We start from the raw sequence: 20,291 nt of genomic DNA on the forward strand, positions 1-20,291 counted from the left end.
GACCACATCTACTGTATCTCATGACTTTGTGGGAAGTTAGGGAGGAAGCTGCCAGGCCCTTTACAGAAATATTTCTACCTATAAATACAGGTGAGGTGCCAGATAACTGGAGAATGTTGTGCCTTTGTTTAAGAAGAGATTGAATGAGAAGCCTGGGAACTATAGGCCTGTGAGTCTGACTTCAGTGCTGGGTGAGTTGTTAGAGTGATTCTGAACGATAAGATTTATATGCATTTGGAGAGGCAAAGAATGATTAAGGACAGAGATAGTAGGAACTGCCGATGCTGGTAAGAAAAGGTGTAGTGCTGGATGAACACAGCAAGCCAGGTAGCACCAAATGATCAGGAAAGCTGACATTTTGGGTCTGGACCCTTCTTCAGAAGTGAGGGAGAGGAAGCGGACTCTGGAATGTATAGAGGGGGTGGGAGGCAATGATGGAAGGTGGATAAAGGAGATAGGTGGAGAGAAGACAGACACGTCAAGGAGGTGGGGATGGAGCTAGTAAAGGTGAATGTTGGTAGGGAGTTGGGATGGGGGTTGGTCAGTTGAGGGAAGACAGACAGATCAAGGAGCCAGGGATGAGGCTGGTGGGTAGGAGGTGGGAGGAGCAGATAGGTGGGAGAAAAGACGGACAGGTCAAGAAAGCAGGGATGAGCTGGGCTGCTTTTGGAATGAGGTTGGGGTGGGAAGACTTTGAAGCTTGTAAAGTCCACACTAAGACCACTGGACTGCAGGGTTCCCGAGCAAAATACGAGGTGCTGTTCCTGCAGCCTTTAGGTGGCATTGTTGCGGCACTGGAGGCCCAGGACGGACATGTCTTCCAAGGAGTGGGAGGGGGAGTTGAAGAGGTTTGTAACTAGGAGGTGCAGTTGTTTGTCATGTCCATCCTGGGCCTCCTCCTGTGCCATAATGATTAAAGACATGAGGGGCATTTTCTTTTCAAACACAGAGATTGGTTCATTTGTGGAATGAACTTCCAGAGGAAATTTAAAAGACGTTTAGATAAGTACATGAATAAGAAATGTCTGGATGGATATGAGCCAGGAGCAGACAAGTGGGACTAGTTTCATTTGGGATTATGGTTGGCATGGGTTGGTTAGAACAAAGAGTCTGTTTCAGTGCTGTTTGACTCTATAACGCAAAGTGTCTGACTCAGTTGTAATGGCACAGAAATGTCCAACTGTTCTTGTCTTTTGAGTTCCCTACATAGAACCCATATAGTTCAATTGCCTTCCAACCCAATACAGCTAAAAGCAGTATTTCCTTACCAAGAACCTACTTATTTCTCTCCCTTGGAACTAACCCCACCACTACTTCTTGGCAGAATTACATATAATTTAGAACAGACAAGTGTAGCAACCCATTGGAACAGAGCTTGCCTGAATGATATATTGTCCTATTCCACAGCGTTAAGGATGCTTACAATAAGGATTATCAGATCATTACTTCTGTAGCGATTCATGGTGGAGTATGTACTTAGTCATCTTATTGAGACAGCTGTAATATTCGAACAATATCCCTGTCCAGATTCAAGTTTGCATAGATCCCATGCTACATTCCAAAGTCTCTGTATAAATGCATTATTACTTCACCAATATGAAACTAAAATAATTTCTATCATTACTGTATATAAACACAATTGTCTTTAAAAATAAAAATTCCCTTGCACTTACTTGAGTCAGGCATAATACGCAAATCTCCTTCCCTGTAGTCTTCTAGAAGTTGGTACATGTACAAGACAGGATCCTTTTCATAGGTAATATAAAACCACGTGTTCATGATTGGAGCACGTGCAAGCACCATTCCCCGCCACTCATCTTTAGCTCCATCATCATCTTTTTCAAACATGTGCTCAACTGCTTTACCTATCATCATTTCTGCCAGATCCACATCACTGATTCGAGATACAGCTGAAAACAAAAGAAAGTGCACGTGCAGAAAGTACTTTATATTTTTAAGTAGTTCATTAGTGACAGTACATAAAATATCCCTTCAATTAGCACAATGAAAATTTGGATTTTGTGATCTTAAAACGTCATTTTCACTTACAAACTCTATCCGGAAGGACCCGAAATCCTAAGACCCTTTCATCTTTGTGAAGTTCAAGGCCATATACACAGTCAAATCCATCATATTTGATAAGGTAAAGTGCAGGATTTACTGGTACTTGATCCAGAACTGTGCCTTTCCACTGTGTTATTCCACCTTGTTCTTTCCATCCATGCTCAATTCTGCAACCTACAATGTTCCGTCGTGAATGAGAAACTGTCTTGCTTGGCCCCATATTACTACGGTGTTTCCTGGATAAAGGAAATTTCATAACTTAGAAATTTCATAATTTAGAAATTTTAAGCAAGTGTAAATCAAGTTATGTCTTCTACACAATGTCATAGAATAACAGCATAGAATAGTCATTTAAAGGATTCTTGTGCACGTTGTAGTGTCACTACCTCCGAGCCAGGAGGCCAGATTTATAGCCCTATCTACTCCAGAGATATATGATAATGGCTCTGAATACATTGATCAGAAAATGTTGTCAGGAATTCTTTAATCTTTGGTACAATTGAAAGATTTTAAAAATGGTACAAGAACCTAATGCATGCAATTTCACTAGTTCCTCCTAAATAGCTAGTAACCCAGCAATCAAAACATTTGAATAAAATTCAGACAAAAGACAGCTTAAGCTGCCCTTCTACAATCAAAACTGCAAGGGAGTGCATAGAAACCATAATGGAAATGTTAAGAGAGAAATATTTTGATTCCTAAAACTGATTTCATTTTGACCTGGGAAAATACAAGGCAGCATTGGGTCTGTGGAGATTCACTCATAAACTACCCTTGCCAAACAATGCTATACTTGTAATGTAGATTGTGTAATTTATATATATTTAAGGTAATGCAACTTTTGATTTTTGAATAGTGACATGAGTTTGTGTGTGTCTGATGAGATAAAAGTCAACATGCAGGTAGTTCTGTAGCCATGGTGATTGCTTTTAAAACAGCTTGGGGGGGTAGCTTTCAGAACTAATGGTTTTTAAAATTTATATTAGGGAAGTTTACAACTAAGCAAGGGAATCATTAATGCATTAAAGCTGTGTTAGGAGACTCATATTTTCATCAAGCTTAAGGGAACAACCATAACAGCGGAGAAAATTCATCTTTTTGGTTTTCAGTTTGTGACAGTTCTGCAGAAGCCCTGGATGAAGATGGTTATATAAAACAGTGCTCCCAAGGGGAAATCATAAAACATGGTAATCTTAGATTAAGGTGTTGAGTGAAAGCCCTAGACCAGATGCGTTTGATTACACCCTGAAGAAACTATTTAATGAGAAGTATGAAAGATCAACTTTAAGATAGACAGATTTTCCAAACGGGAAGTTGAAGTCACAATTAGACAAACATTTTTATGGGAGAGTACTGTACAAGGAAGCTTTTGGGGATCTGTAGAGGAGTGTTTTGGGACTAATGGGATTATATTTTTGATCAAGTGTTTCAAAATCTTTAAAGTCATATTAAGTAAAACAGTATTACGTAAATAGCATGGACAATTTTATTTTATCTTCATTTCCTTTTGTTTCAACTGTTTAAACCAAATCTGCACTTACATTTCATTAAGACACCATCTCATTAAAACCACACCAAAACAAGATATGATCTATCAAACCAGATTTCAGTCTGGGATATGACTTGTCCAGTAATAATATCAACTGGGACAATAACACAACGTACCCACTGGCAACGAAAGATACGAACTCAACAAAACATTGATGTACTTTCTTCTAAACCCAAGTAAATTTAAAAACAATTCACTATAAAGTTTGTTTTTAATGCATCTGTCACCTTCATCAGTACCAACAATCCTTGCAGCAGTTTTCTTTCCTAATCTGTTGTTGTGAATTGTATCCTATAAACATTTAAAACGGATCCTTTGATTTTCCTCAGTGAAGAGATTTGACTATTGAAGTGGAACTCCATCAGGGCTGAGCCGGATTCTGTCTTCAACACACTGCCCCAGGTATGTTATCATCTCTGGTTGACTCTGTGTAGGAGTATAAACTATAGAATACTGCTGAGCACTGGAAACACTCATGCCATTCAACTGAAATCAGGCAGCAACTGCATGGTGCATGTTGCAGATCTTATGACTCTGAAATATGTTAATTCTACCTCTCAGGATTTTGTGTTTTATGCCTTCCTACCATTATTTGCTTGGTTTGATTTATTGTAGTCACATGTACGAAAGTACAGTGAAAAGCTTTGCTTCGAGAGTAGCACAGGCAGATCACAACAAACATAGCGTGCTTATAAAGAGTGGGGCATACAAGATTATGGCTGTATGGGAGGCATGGGAAGCAAGATCAACATTAACAAGATTAAGAATTATTTGAAGTTAGAGGGGTCCATTCAGCAGTCTAATAGCAGCAGGAAAGAAGCAGTTCTTGAACCCGTTGGTGCACGTGCTCAAGCTTCTGTATCTTCTGATGCAAGAGGTTGGAAAAGAGCAATCCGGGGGTGGGGGCGGAACCAGTCTTTGGTGATGCTGGCAGCCTTTCTGTGTGAAAGGCAAGTGGAAACAGATTCCATGTATGGAACAGATAACAGGAGCTGCAGATGCTGGAGAATCCAAGATAACAAGGTATACAGCTGGATGAACACAGCAGGCCAAGCAGCTTCTTAGGAGCACAAAAGCTGACGTTTCAGGCCTAGATCCTTCATCAGAAGAGGTTGGCTTGTGATGGTCTGGACTGTGCACATAATCTTCTGTAGCTTCTTACAGTTGAGCAGAGCAGCAGCCATACCAGGCCATTATGCATGTGGATTGTATACTTTCCAAGGTGCATCTGTAAAAGTTGGGGAGAGTACTTATGGACATGTTGAATTTCCTAAGATGTCCGAGGAAGAAGAGGCGTTGTGCTTTCTTAACATAGAACATAGAACATTACAGCACAGTACAGGCCCTTCGGCCCTCGATGTTGTGCCGACCTGTCATACCAATCTCAAGCCCATCTAACCTACACTATTCCATGTACGTCCATACGCTTATCCAATGACGACTTAAATGTACCTAAAGTTGGCGAATCTACTACCGTTGCAGGCAAAGCGTTCCATTCCCTTACTACTCTCTAAGTAAAGAAACTACCTCTGACATCTGTCCTATATCTTTCACCCCTCAATTTAAAGCTATGCCCCCTCGTGCTCGCCATCACCATCCTAGGAAAAAGACTCTCCCTATCCACCCTATCTAACCCTCTGATTATTTTAAATGTTTCAATTAAGTCACCTCTCAACCTTCTTCTCTCTAATGAAAACAACCTCAAGTCCCTCAGCCTTTCCTCGTAAGACCTTCCCTCCATACCAGGCAACATCCTAGTAAATCTCCTCTGCACCCTTTCCAAAGCTTCCACATCCTTCTTATAATGCGGTGACCAGAACTGTACACAATACTCCAAGTGCAGCCGCACCAGAGTTTTGTACAGCTTCACCATAACCTCTTGGTTCCGGAACTCGATCCCTCTATTAATAAAAGCTAAAGCACTGTATGCCTTCTTAGCCCTGTCAACCTGGGTGGCAACTTTCAAGGATGTGTGTACATGGACACCGAGAGCTCTCTACTCATCTACACTGCTAAGAATCTTACCATTAGGCCTGTACTTTGCCTTCCGGTTACTCCTACCAAAGTGCATCACCTCACACTGGTCTGCATTACACTCCATTTGCCACCTCTCAGCCCAGCTCTGCAGCTTATCTATGTCTCTCTGCAACCTACAGCATCCTTTGTCACTATCCACAACTCCACCGACCTTAAGTGTCGTCTGCAAATTTACTAACCCGTCCTTCTACGCCCTCATCCAGGTCATTTATAAAAATGACAAACAGCAGTGGACCCAACACTGACCCTTGCGGTACACCACTAGTAAATGGTCTCCAGGATGAACATTTCCCGTTAACTACGACCCTCTGTCTTCTTTCAGCAAGCCAATTTCCGATCCAAACTGCTATATAGAACATAGAACATTACAGCACAGTACGGGCCCTTCGGCCCTTGATGTTGTGCCGACCTGTCATAGCGATCTATATCTCCCACAATTCCATTCCTCCGCATTTTGTACAATAGCCTATTGTGGGGAACCTTATCGAATGCCTTGCTGAAATCCATATACACCACATCAACCAGTTTACTCTCATCTACCTGTTTGGTCACCTTCTCAAAGAACTCTAAGGCTTGTGAGGCACGACCTTCCCTTCACAAAACCGTGCTGACTATCCCTAATCAATTTATTCTTTTCTAGATGATTATAAATCCTATCCCTTATAACCTTTTCCAACAATTTACCAACAACTGAGGTAAGGCTCACTGGTCTATTATTACCAGGGTTGTCTCTACTCCCCTTCTTGAACAGGGGAACCACATTTGCTATCCTCCAGTCATCTGGCACTATTCCTGTAGACAATGACGAGTTAAAGTTCAATCCCAAAGACTCAGCAATCTCCTCCCTGGCTTCCCAGAGGATCCAAGGATAAATCCCATCCGGCCCAGGGGACTTACCTATCTTCACCTTCTGAAGGATTTCTAATACATCTTCCTTGTGAACCTCAATCCCACCTAGTCTAGTAGCCTGTATCTCAGTATTCTCCTCGACAACACTGTCGTTTTCTAGAGTGAATACTGTTGAAAAATATTCATTTAGCACTTCCCCTATCTCACCTGACTCCACACACAACTTACCACTACTATCTTTGACTGGGCCTAATCTTACTTTCGTCATTCTTTTATTCCTTAAATATCTATAGAAAGCCTTAGGGTTTACCCTGATCCTACCCGCCAACAACTTCTCATGTCTCCACCTGGCTCTTCTGAGCTCTCTCTTTAGGTTTTTCCTGGCTACTTCGTAGCCCTCAAGTGCCCTAACTGAGCCTTCACATCTCATCCTAACATAAGCCTCCTTCTTCCTCTTGACCAGAGATTCCACCTCCTTCAGAAACAACGGCTCCCGCACTCTACAGCTTCCTCCCTGCCTGACAGATACATACTTATCTTGGACACACAGGAGCTTTTCCTTGAATAAACTCCACACTTCTAATGTGCCCACCCCCTGCAGTTTCCTTCCCCATTCTGTGCTCCCTAAATCTTGCCTAATCTCATCGTAATTGCCTTTCCTCCAGCTACAACTCTTGCCCAGTGGTATACACCTATCCCTTTCCATCACTAAAGTAAACATAACAGAATTGCGATCGCTATCACTAAAGTGCTCATCTGCAACAACCATTCCTGTCCCTGCTCTATCCATGTCTCCGAAATGGCCACAACATCGAAGTCCCAGGTACTAACCCATGCTGCAAGTTCACCCACCTTATTCCGGACACTCCCGGCATTGAAGTAGACACACTTCAATCCAACTTCTTGCTTGCCGGTGCCATCTTGCTTCCCTGAAACTTTATTTTGGACCACCCTACTCAACCTTTTCTATAGTCGAACTACAATTTTGGTTCCCATCCCCCTGCTGAATTAGTTTAAATCCAGCCGAACAGCCTTAGCAAATTTCCCCCCCCAGGATATCGGTACCCCTCTGGTTCAGGTGAAGACCATCTTGCTTGTAGAGGTCCCACCTACCCCAGAAAGAGCCCCAATTATCCAAGAATCCAAAACCCTCCCTCCTGCACCATCCCTGTAGCCACGTGTTCAACTCCTCTCTCTCCCTATTCCTCGCCTCACTAGCAAGTGGCGCGGGCAACAAACCAGAGACAACAACTCTGTTCGTCCTAGCTGTCAGCTTCCATCCTAGCTCCCTGAATTTCTGCCTTAAATCCCCATCTCTCTTCCTACCTATGACCTTCTTGACCGTCACATCTACACAGGACGTCCAGGCCACATTGTCGGTTATCATTACTCCTAGGAACTTGACATTCTCCACCTTCTCCATCTCAGCTATGTTGATATAGATGGGGGTGTGTCCTCCTCCTTTCTTTCTGAAGTCAATCAACTGTTCTTTTGTTTTGCTGACATTCAGAGAGACGCTGTTATCATTACACCATGATACCAAGCCCTCTTTCTACTTTCTGTATTCTGACTCATCATTGTCTGATATCCATCCTACCATGGTGGCATAATCAGCAAATATATAGATGGGAATCATTCAGAATTTGGTTACCAGTTGTGGTGTACAGGGAGTACAATAGGGGGCTGAGAACACATCCTATCATCACTGATTGTGGCCTGTAGGTCAGGAAGCTGATGATCCAGTTGCGAAGTTGGAGTCCCCAGGCGTCACTTTCAATCTGATGTCTGCAAAAGTGACAAAAGGAACTGGTGCGTCTGGGGCTGTCAGGGCAGGTGACACCGCGCTGTTGGCATTCTGCTCGAACATAAGCATTAAGCTCATCAGAGGGGGATGTATTTTAGTCTGCTATCTTGTTCTGCTTCATTTTGTATCCCAATACGTTACGTAGGCTTTGCCACAGGCAGCAGGTGTCCGTCTGGTTGGTTTGGGATTCTAGCTTGGGTCAGAATTGCCTCCTGGAATCTCTGATGGCTTTGTGGAGGTCATGTCTGGATTTTGAGCTTTAGTAGGCAGTGGATTTCCTGCTTCATCCAAAGTTTCTGGTTGGGGAACGCACAGATTGCCTTCTTTGAGATGCAATCCTCCACATACTTGCTGATGAAGTCTATGACGGTGGTGGCACACTCATCTGGATTATCTGAGTTCTTGAATATGGTCCAGTTCATCAATTCCAACCAGTCCCAGGAGAAACTCTTCTGCTGCCTCAGACCAGCATTGTACCAGTTTCTGTGAAGGATTCTCGCATTTCAGCTTCTGCTTGTAAGCTGGGAAGAAGAATTAAGTGCTGCGATCTAATCTTCTGAAGTGTGGATGGGGATTGGGACGGTAGGAGTCTTTGATGGTTGTGTAGCAGTCTTCCATGAGATTTGGTCCTCTAGTCAGGCAGGAGACACATTGGTGGTATTTTGGCAGTACCCTCTTGGGGTTAGCCTGGAGGAAGTCACCAGTGATGACGAAAAACGTCTCAGGGAATTTTGTTTCCAGAGTGTTTGTAGCAGTGTAAATTTCATCTAGGGCAGCAATGCCCATCATGGACAGTGCAAGGAATTGAATCACAAACCTTTCTGGCCCGCATGAACTGATTTTATAAAACACAGTGCATTTACATCTGAGAAATGCCAAGTTTTATTAAATTTAGCTTTATTCTTGTAATGATACCATTTCACTTATCTATGTTTGAAATTTGAATGTTAAATCAATCTTCATTTCGATCAAATTGACGACAATGTGGTTGACTCTTAATTGTCCTCTGAAATGGTCTAGCAAGCCATTCAGTTACATAAAATTGTCACAGGAAAATGAAATAAATTAAAACCAGTCAGACCAGCTTGCAATACAGTACCAAAAACAAAATGTGCACCATGCCCTACTGACCCTGCAAAGTGGTTCTCTAACACGGCAGCACAGTGGCTCAGTGGTTAGCACTGTTGCCTCACTATGCCAAGGGCCCGGGTTCAATTTCACACCCTCGGGCAACTGTGTGGAGTTTGCGCATTCTTCCCGTGTCTGCGTGGGTTTCCTCTGGGTGCTCCGGTTTCCTCCCACAGTCCAAAGATATGCAGGCTAGATGGACTGGCCATGCTAAATTGCCCCATAGTGTTCAGGGATGTGTAGATTAGGTGGGTTACAGGGGGATGGGTCCGGATGGGGTGCTCAGAGGGTCGGTGTGGACTTGTTGGGCTGGACGGCCTTTTCCACACTGCAGGGATTCTATGGAAATAGAGACTTCTGTCAAATTTGTGACAGCTTTCCCACAGTTTAGTCAAACAACAGATTAACATAATCATACTCACAAATCATGTCTCACAATCAAAGTCAAAACTGCTCAACCATTATTCCTGGATATGTTTTGTACCATTTGCACGACAGACCCATCAGATGTGACAGCACAGTAGTACACAGTGATGAGGGAGCTGTACCATGAATTCCAAATAGGACTCCCGACTCCATAAGTCTAGTGGCCTCAAGTCCATGATACCTAATTAAATGCTCTGCTAGCCTCCAAACACACGATGAAAGAGACAATAAAACTTCGCCCATGGTTTTCCAACTCTCAGTTTACCTTTATGCCCACTCTCATGGCATCACTGCTTCCCATAACTATGTGCATCTTTGGAGTCTGATGAGATAATTTTTGTTAGTCAAACCATTTTTTTCTTTGCCTCCTCCAAATTTATTCATAATAAGTGAAGTGTTCTAATAAATTATATTTAAATTCTCCAAAATATTTTTCCTGGTCTTGTTCCCAGTGTCCTAGAGGTAAATTGTCAATTCTTGATGACTCCAATACAATCCTGGAGAACTGGCAAGCCCATCGAGCTCTAAATTTTACAATTTTGCACTTGATTTGGTAGACACACCTGTGATTACTTTTCTTCTTCATCATATTGCCAGAGACACTAGGAAGACCTAAAAGAAACAAAGAGTAATGGAATCATGTTGCTGAATCACATTGACCTGTCAAAATGTACAGCTAATCAGCTATCAGTGAGGATCTCAGGGACAATTAGGGATAGTCCAACAAAGGCTGGCCTTGCAAGCTTTGCTCAATTCAAGAATACTTTTGAAAAAAAAATCCTGTGAACATCTTTTGTTAATAATAATGTTCAAGTTATTGAGAGCCCTATTAGATTTTTAGTATGTGGGAGTAATAGTTTTTGCTGTGGTCCTAAAAACCACAACTTTTTATTGGCTGTGTGGAATCTCTAAACAAAATATTAAATGATGCTGAAAAATAATATCAATCAATCTTGGCTTTGTACAAACACATTTCACCATTTACATTATGAACAAGAGTAAATTCCAAGAACAAATTAAGGTGACGGGGGAAAGATTTAAAATGGACTTAAGGTGCATTTCTTTTTACGCAGAGGGTCGTGCGTGTACGGAATGAGTTGCCAGAGGAAGTGGAGGAGGTTTGTATAATTGTAACATTTAAAAGGCATCTGCTTGGGTATATGACTAGGAAGCATTTAGAGGGATGCAAGCCAAATACTGGCAAATGGGACTGGATTTATTTAGGATGTCTGGTTAGCATGCACAAGTTTGACTGAAGGGTCTGTTTCCATGCTCTGCAGTTCAATGGCCATAAACTTTAAATAATCAATTAAAAAAGTCACAGCATGTTCAGACGCCTTTTAATCATATTTAAGCAAAGTTGTTTCAGAGACAGTAGGAACTTGTTATTTAAGCAAAGTTGTTTTAAGAGTTTTAACAGCTTAAATGCAAACAAGTGTTCATTTTTAAATATTTTACTAACTTCACGTCAAATGAGTTTCTACAGGTACATGAAAAAAAGACATTGGTAAAGACAAGTGTAGATTCTCCTACAGACAGAAATGGGAGAATGTATAATAGGGGACAAAGAAATGGCTGAGGAATTGAATACATACTTTGGTTCAGTCTTCACTAAAAAGAGGACACAAATCAGATTCCAGAATTGTTGAAGGATGCAGGACTTTCGGCCAACCGAACATCAGTAGTGGAAAAAAAAATTCTCAAATCCACTTTCAACGGTTTTATAACAGAGCATTTAGAAAGCAGTGGCAGGATCAGACAGAGTCAGCTTGGATTTATGAAGGGGAAATCATGCCAGACAAATCATTTGGATTTCTAAGATGATGTAACTAGTAGAGTTGACAAGGGGGAGCCAGTCGATATAGTATATTTGGACATTCAGAAACTGTTCAACAAATCCCCACAAAGAGATTAACATGCAAGACTAAAGCACACAGGATTGGGTGGGGGGGGGGGGGGAAAGAGTGTACTGAGATGGATAGGAAACTGGTTATCAGAGAGGAAAAAAACAATAGGAACTAATGGGTCCTTTTCAAATTGGCAGGCAGTAACTAGTGGGGTGCTACAGGGATCGGTGTTGGGACCCCAGCTATTCACGCTATACATTAATGATCTGGATGAGGGAACAAAATGAAACATCTCCAAGTTTGCAGATCATAACAAGTTGGGTGGCATGATCTCGGCAGGTTGGGTGAGTGGGCAAATCAATGGCAGATGCAGTATAATTTTGATAAATGGGAGGTTATTCACTTTGGGAATAAAAACAAGAAGTCAGAATACTAACTGAATGGCTGTAAATTGGGAGGGGGGGGAATGTGCAGCAGAACCAGGGTGTCCTTGTACACCAGTCGCTAAACCTAAGTGTGCAAGCGCAGCCAGTGGTAAAGAAGGCAAATGGTATGTTTGTCTTCATTGTGAGAAATTTTGAGAACAGAAGCGGGGATGTGTTGTTGCAGGTGTACAGGGACTTGGCGAGATTACTCCTGGAATATTGTGTGCAATTTTGATATTCTTTTCTGAGCAAGGATACTCTTGCTCTCGAGGGAGAGCAGCGAAGGTTTGCCAAGCTGACTCCAGGGATGGCAGGTCTGATATAGAAAGAGAGATTGACTAAGTTGGAATTGTTTTTGCTAGAGTTCTGATGAATAAGGGGGTAGATCTCGTAAAGACATATAAAATTCTAACAGGACTGGACAAGGTAGATGCACGGAGGATATTCCCGATGGTGGGGTCTTTCCAGAATTAGGGGTCACAGAATGAGGATTCGGGGTAGACAATTTAGGACGGAGATGAGGAGACATTTCTTCATCCAAAAAGTGGACATTCCCACAGGAAGTACCTGATGCCAAAACATTGCATGTATTCAAGAGGCGACTAGATGTAGCAACTGCGGGTGAATGGGATCAAATGTTATGGGGAGAAAGCAGGATTAGGCTACTGAGTTGGGTGATCAGCCATGATCATGAAGAATGGCAGTGCAGGCTCGATGGGCAGAAGGGCCTCCCCTCCTGCTCCAATCTTCGATGTTTCTATGCGAAATCAAAAAATCAAAGTTGGTTTCTCCATATAAAACAGTGGACCAAAAATAATGGCTCTAATCTGCTGGTTAACATCAATGTTGTATGCATTGCCAATGTTCATGATGATTTCTTTATCATGAATGTGGAAGTGGTATTGAGACTGTGTAGACTCTGGTCATACTGCATTTGGAAGATTGTAATCAATTTTGAGCCCTATATCTAAGGGAGGATGTGCTGGCCTTGGAGGGGATGCAAAGGAGGTTTACAAGAATGATCCCAGAAGTGAAAGGTTTGTCACACGAGGAGCAGTTGAGAACTCTACGTCTGTACTCAATGGAGTTTATAAGGATGGGGTGAGCAGGATCTCATTGAAACTTCAAAATCCTAGGAAGCCTGAAAACAGAGTGAACATGGAGACGATATTTCCACTAGTAAGACAGACTAGGGCCCAAGGGCACAGCCTCCGACTGAAGGGACGACCCTTTAGAATGGAGATAAGAAATTTCTTCAGTCAAGGGGTGGTGAATTTGTGGAAGCCAAGTCACTGAGTGTCTTGAAGACAGATAGGCAGGTTCTTTCCTCGTAAGGGGATATATAGGAAGAGGCAGGAGAATGGGGTTGAATAAAATATCAGCCATGATCAAATGTTGGAGCAGATTTGATGTGCAAGACTTAATTCTGTACCAAATCCTACGTAACTCTGCAATTAGGCAGTACTTTACCAAACAATCCCAGATGTTCCAACACCTACATTTAAATTCAATTAAGATAACCAGTCAAGCTCATAATATGACACATTTTCACTTGCCAGAAGTAACAACATACACAGAGACCTGTTCTCCGCAAAAACAAGGAATATGTTAAAGCCTATTTGTTTTTAGATAATCAGAAAGAATGAGGAGACTATAGCTCCTGTTTCTTTCTCTGATGTTACAAATTAAACAATCACCGTCAACTTACAAACTAATCAACACCCCTTCTCTTCTAGTATAAACTGAAATGACTGAACGTTGTCATTCCTGCATTTTTCCAGATGAGCACAATGTTAAAAGCTTTGGAAATGTACCTCTTTTCAGTAAAAGCCAACTTCTATACTACTGAGGCAACTCCATTTTTTTTGATTGCTTGTCCATGTTAAATATGCGTTCTCTAAATAAAACCTGTTAATTACAGAAATTTTTATACAGTACAAAACCAGGGCTTTACTCCTGTACTTCCAGCAGAACCTGCTACCCACTCTAAATAGTTATCTGAACATATTCATCCATGTGAATGCGTACTTATGAAGAAGCAATAACTCATTCACAAGTCTGAACTGAGATGAAAAGCTCAATTATTGTACTATCAGTGCTACAGACTGAGTTATAACAAAAAAAATTGTGTTGTAAATACATTATGCACTGACATTCTCAAATTTTACAAAGATTTGATTGTGACTTCATGTGATCATAAAACTTCAAATCATTTTTTTTTAAAAACCTTGTACAGAGTCATTGATAAGAACAAAGAACAAAAAACTACAGCACAGGAACAAGCCCTTCGCCCCTCCAAGCCTGCGTCGATCCAGATCCTCCATCTAAACCTGTCGCCCTCTTTCCAAGGATCTGTATCCCTCTGCTCCCTGCCCATTCATGTAGCTGTCTCAATACATCTTAAATGACGCTATCATGCTTGCCTCTACCACCTCTGCTGGCAACACGTTCCAGGCACCCACCACCCTCTGCGTAAAGAATTTCTCACGCATATCTGTTTTAAACTTTTCTCCTCTCACCTTGAAATTGTGACCCGTAGTAATTCAGTCCCCCGCTCTGAAAAAAAGCTTCTTGCTATCCATCCTGTCTATGCCGCTCATGATTTTGTAGATCCGTCAGATTCCCCCCTCAACCTCTGCCTTTCTAATGTAAATAATCTTAATCTACTCAACCTCTCTTCATAGCTAGTGCCCTCCACAACAGGCAATATCCTGGTGAACCTCCTGTCCAAAGCATCCACATCCTTTTGGTAATGTGGCAACCAGAACCGTACGCAGTATTCCAAACGTGGTTGAACCAAAGTCCTATACAACTGTAAGGTGACCTGCCAACTCTTGTACTCAATACCCAGTCCAATGAATGAAAGCATGCCGTATGCCTTCTTGACCACTCTATCAACCTGCGTTTGCACCTTCAGCGTACAATGGACCTGAACACCCAGCTCTCTATGTCTATCAATTTTCCCCAGGGCTTTTCCATTTACCGTATAGTTCACTCTTGAATTGGATCTTCCAAAATGCATCACCTTGGGTTTGCCTGGATTGAACTGCATCTGCCATTTCTCTGCCCAACTCTCCAATCTGTCTATATTCTGCTGCATTCTGCGACAGTGTCCTTCACTATCTCCTACTCCACCAATCTCAGTGTCATCTACAAACTTGCCAGTCAGACCATCTATACCTTCCTCCAGATCATTTATGTATAATCACAAACAACAGTGGTCCCAAAATGGATCCCTGTGGAACACCACTGGTCACAGTTCTCCATTCTGAGAAACTCCCTTCCACTATAACTCTGTCTCCTGTTGCCCAGCGAGTTCTCTATCCATCTAGCTAGTACACCCTGGACCTCATGTGACTTCACTTTCTCCATCAGCCTACCATGGGAAACCTTATCAAACGCCTTACTGAAGTCCATGTATATGACATCCACAGCCCTTCCCTCATCTATCAACTTCATCAACTTTGATGAAGTCACAATTGTAATGCCATTTGCTACTTAAACCATACACCTACCAGGGCAGCTTTAAAGATGATTTAAGAGTTAATCAAGTGCTTAAAATTATAAAGCCATTCAACTGGGCATATATACCAAAACAGGTTGCATTGATAGGGGATGCACTTTTCATCTATCGTCTAATTTTTTTATAATTTTGGAAGTTATTGCAGGTGCAGACAAAATCAAATATATTATTCAGTTTTAACAACCCTTACCTGCTGCATCAATAGATAACCTCTGACTGGATCGCTTCCCAAATGGGGTCTTCATTCATCTGGATAGGCAGCACAGCTTTTAGCAAGGTAAAGCGTAAACAGTGCCAACAGTGTGATGTAGGGGCCCCAACCAATGTAGAGAACTGCTGTAGTAACACCCAATAATAAAATTAAGAGTTACATGTAACCAGACTCAGTGCACACAGATCCAAGAGGCCTTTTATAAAAAAAACACACACACACAGACAATAGAACAATTCACAGAAAACACATCTGTTGTCAAACCTTATCTTAAATTCCAGAGGCAAGTAAGTACAAGACCTTGTATTTCTTTCATGTATAAAATTCAATTCGAGCTACATTGCCTTGAAGTATCACTTTGACTCAATGGTCAATGAACTGCAATAGTGTTAATCACAATTGATAACTGCATCCCGAAATTAATTTCTTCTAAATTATACTTTCATGAATACTTTTCAAGCATGGTTAATCCTAATGTCAGAATGACCCATGGCCTGGAAATCTCAAGAACTGAAGTGAAAATATTTGCAACCATCTCTTGGGTCTTCTTTGGATTGCTGACAGGTCCCACTCAAACCTTCTTTGGAATTATCTCTAAATTGTGATAGCAAGCCAAGAGAACACACTGTTACTCTAGTCTTGCAAGTGTTGGATCTGTTCTCTATTGCAGATTTCTACTCAGCCTCAGAAAAAAATCTGCAGGAATCACAGCAGAACACAAATTGGTTATAATTCTTCCCCCCACATTGTTTGTTCCGAGCAAACAGCTATCATCAGTATGCCTACATATTTTCTTCTTGTCCAGCTCAGTACGTGTTTAAAAAAAAAATTCATGACCCACATCAGCCACACAGTAAATTCAGTACCTAGTTCATACTGACTTTAATGAAACGTGCAGTGAATTGCTGAAAAGAAATCACAGCTATGCTAATAACAGCTAATTAAATCAGCTGTATGCAACATAACAGACTAATCAAAAAGTTATAAGGCCATGGATCCAAATGAAAGTGGTGACTTGGATCTATAATTACCTTATGGCAGTGGGTTATGTTGGAAATGTTTTTGAAACTGAAAAGCTGCTTTCAGAGGCTTCTGCAGATCTCAGTTTGGGAACCCTCACTGCTCAGCAGTGTGTCAGTGTTTCTGACTGAAACACAGCTGCGCAGATTAAGTAGTTTGCTGATGAAATGAAAACTGACTGTCACAGCTCTAATGGGAAGGATGCACTGGTAACTGAGCTCCATTACTCCTCAAGCAGTTACAAAAGTACAAACGACTAAATCAATCAACAAGATGGTTAATTTGAGTGACTTTGCTATCTAGAACAGAATAAACTCATACTAGAAGAAGCTTATCCATTAACAAATGACAAAACTGATTTACTATTATTATGCATACCTACAATATATCTCCTTTATACCCAAAATGCACATTTTCATTCACAAATAGGAGACAACTCTGCAGAAATATCATGGGGGGGGGGGGGCGATGTGGCATGGAAAGCATAGGTATAAAGGAACACATTTTGTGGATCAAGAGTCAAAACCACGAGGGTGGATTGAGGGGACTATCTTGATTCTTTGGTTTCTGGAATGATATCACTTTGTTGTCAACTTCTGATCCAGAGAGAAGATCCTCAATTTGGCAGCCATTCAGGTGAACTTAACTCTGCTCAAGTTTGAAGTTCTTCTTTTCAGAGTCTTTGAGTATTGTTCATTTCTCACTCTGAGGGGGAAAGAAAGAGAGAGACTCATCTTCGTTTGATTTGAATTTGTTTTTATTATCATGTACTCAAGTATAAAAGTACAGGACTACAGTGAAAAGTGTATAATGTCGCCACACAAGGCGCCATCTTAAATACAACCAACTTGGTGCAGAATCTTAAGGAAAAGTTAGAAAGACAGAATGAAGTTCAAAGTCAAACACTGCAATAATTATAGCATTGTGTAACGTGAAATAAAGTCAAAAAGTTACACATTACAGACTCTTTAATCTTAAGTAGAAATTTTAAAAAGCTGAAGTTCAAACATTACAGACTTTCGTAAGTGCTTAGCCATGGCGGGACTGCACTTCAAGGAATAACTTGAGACCTGAAGTCCATGATGAGACCACTGAGCGATTGTCATTGCCACACTGAGACACCATCACGTCAGGTCTGTGCTAAGTCTGGAGGCTGGGAGTTCATGGCCAGAAGAAGAAATAAGAGAGAAGAAATAAAAATATATGAAAAAGAAAGAGGAGTAAAAAGAAAATGAAAAAGGATGGAGCAGATGAGCTCCATCTGAAATGTCCTACCCCACCACCATCTGCAAATCCACAACTTTCATTAGAATTCTTTCTGAAGGTCTGAGTTCAACTGCCCTTTCAGTCTATGACAAGTAGCCACTTAAAAATCAAACCGTTGCTGCTAGATGGCTTTTCAAGCTAAGAACATACTTAGCGTCAACTCATCTCAGAAGTCTCAATCCAGCTGCTGTGTTCTTATGGCACCAACAGCAAAAGCAGATCAGCCTTTCTGCCACTATATACAATACAATAAAATTAAAACCTTCAGAAACTTTCAATAGTTACTCTAATGGTTCTTAACCAGTCTTTGGATAACCAATCACAGACTTTGTGAATAATTAATTCCAGACACCAGTTTTGCATCTTAAACAACACACTTTACATTGTAAAAATAGGCATAAAACTTCAGCAGAGAAAATTACATCTAATTACGTCTGAGGTTTAGAGAGGCATAGATAGATAGTCGGAGACTTTTTCCCCAGGGTGGAAATGACTATTACGAGGGGGCATAATTTTAAGGTGATTAGAGGAAGGTGTAGGGGAGATGTCAGAGGTTGGTTCTTCACACAGAGTGGTGGGCATGTGCTGCCCACAGTGGTAGTGAAGTCAAATTCTTTAGATACTCTTACGCAACTCTTGAACAGGCATGTGGAGGATAGTAAAATGTAGGGCATGCAGGGTAGTTTGACCTTAGTGGGATAATAGGTCGGCACAACATCGTGCAATATTGTGTTGTTCTATGTTCAAATGTAAAACATTTGTTTACAGCACCCATTCATACAAAAGACAGACATACAAACAAAGTTAAGGAATACATAAACAAAAATAACAAGGCTGGCCAGAGAATTTAAATGGTTTTCTTGATGCATTGATTCAGAGGCATAGATGTGAACTCCTTGGTTGCATTCCTAGAGATATTGATTTGATTAGATTAGATTTGGGGTGGCAGAGTGGCTCAGTGGTTAGCACTGCAGCCTCACAGCACCAGGGACCCGGGCTCAATTCCAGCCTCGGGCAACTGTCTGTGTGGAGTTTGCACATTCTCCCAGTGTCTGCGTGGGTTTCCTCCGGGTGGTCTGGTTTCCTCCCAGAGTCCAAAGACGTGCATGCTAGGTGGATTGGCCATGCTAAAATTGCCCGCAGTGTTCAGGGGTGTGTGGGCTATAGGGGGATGGGTCTGGGTGGGATGCTTCAAGGGGCGGTGTGGATTTGTTGGGCCAAAGGGCCTATTTCCACACTGTAGGGAATCTAATACAGTGTGGAAACAGGCCCTTCGGCCCAACAAGTCCACACCGAACGATCAATAACACCTTTTCAGTTCACTCAGATAAAGACTGTAATACTTTCGATCTCTGGATTTTCAAAAGCTGGCAAGAGAGATTAGGCAGTGAGTTTCAAAAACCTTCAAAATCTTCATGCTGTCTCATCAGCAACCAAAATTCCTCTGCTGCAGAAAATATAGTTCACAACAACTCCAAACCTAGTCCCTCCTTGATGGACTGTCTTGTTCGGGGGCCTCAATTACCATTCAATATCCGTCTACTGCTTGAATACATGATCTCTCCCAGATTTATGGGATTAACTCCCAGTTAACAGACCTCATTAACAGCCAACTCCTACAATCTGTTTAAACACAATTCTCTCCCCAGGGTTGCTGTCTACAGGAACACTTTTGATCAAGAATCAGCCTGCACTTAACCTGCAGGCTTGGCTTCACAAACTTGGTCTGTTCTTTTCCTTTAACCACAAGATGTTTCACAAAGTTGAAAGGTCATCTTCAGCTCACAATTCCCAGCTCATAGCCCCAAACCAAAATATATATAAAAATGAAAAATCAGCAAGATTTCTAACAGTGTCCAAATTTCTATTTTCTCAGTTTATATTTGAAAACAAATGAGCCTTCATATATCTGGCCAGCCATCAAGGAACATTTGATATCTTCTGCAGATTGTAAAAATGCCCAGTTTCATGTTCTCTGCATATTTGATTATCTGTAAAAACGCCCACGGATTCAGGGTTGGAGCAGCAGCAGCAACTAGATACATTTTGCTTGCCATAGCATACTACATTAAATACACTTAAACTGACATCTAGCATTAGCATACTATTTTTGTGTCTAACAGCACTCCAATATATCCATCA

At 41.5% G+C, this 20,291-nt stretch overlaps 1 protein-coding gene across 7 annotated transcripts in view; it reads right to left on the reverse strand.

Moving 5' to 3' along the window:
• LOC125450767 (spindlin-W) overlaps nucleotides 1–20,291 on the reverse strand; it is a 74,214-nt gene that overhangs the window by 6,384 nt on the left and 47,539 nt on the right. For 4 of the 7 annotated variants that reach the window (XM_048526901.2, XM_059644613.1, XM_048526899.2 and 1 more), the window contains 4 exons: nucleotides 15,843–15,988; nucleotides 10,421–10,469; nucleotides 2,050–2,300; nucleotides 1,674–1,910 (listed from right to left, as the gene is read on the reverse strand). In XM_048526901.2, the coding sequence (XP_048382858.1) occupies nucleotides 1,674–1,910; nucleotides 2,050–2,300; nucleotides 10,421–10,469; nucleotides 15,843–15,897 (592 nt within the window). In that variant the 5' untranslated portion in view covers nucleotides 15,898–15,988. The remainder of the gene's footprint in view (nucleotides 1–1,673; nucleotides 1,911–2,049; nucleotides 2,301–10,420; nucleotides 10,470–15,842; nucleotides 15,989–20,291) is intronic. The other 3 variants (XM_059644614.1, XM_048526900.2, XM_059644612.1) reach the window with 1 other exon arrangement.

The sequence above is a fragment of the Stegostoma tigrinum genome, chromosome 3, assembly GCF_030684315.1.
Source record: "Stegostoma tigrinum isolate sSteTig4 chromosome 3, sSteTig4.hap1, whole genome shotgun sequence".
NCBI classification, from domain to species: Eukaryota; Metazoa; Chordata; class Chondrichthyes; order Orectolobiformes; family Stegostomatidae; genus Stegostoma; species Stegostoma tigrinum.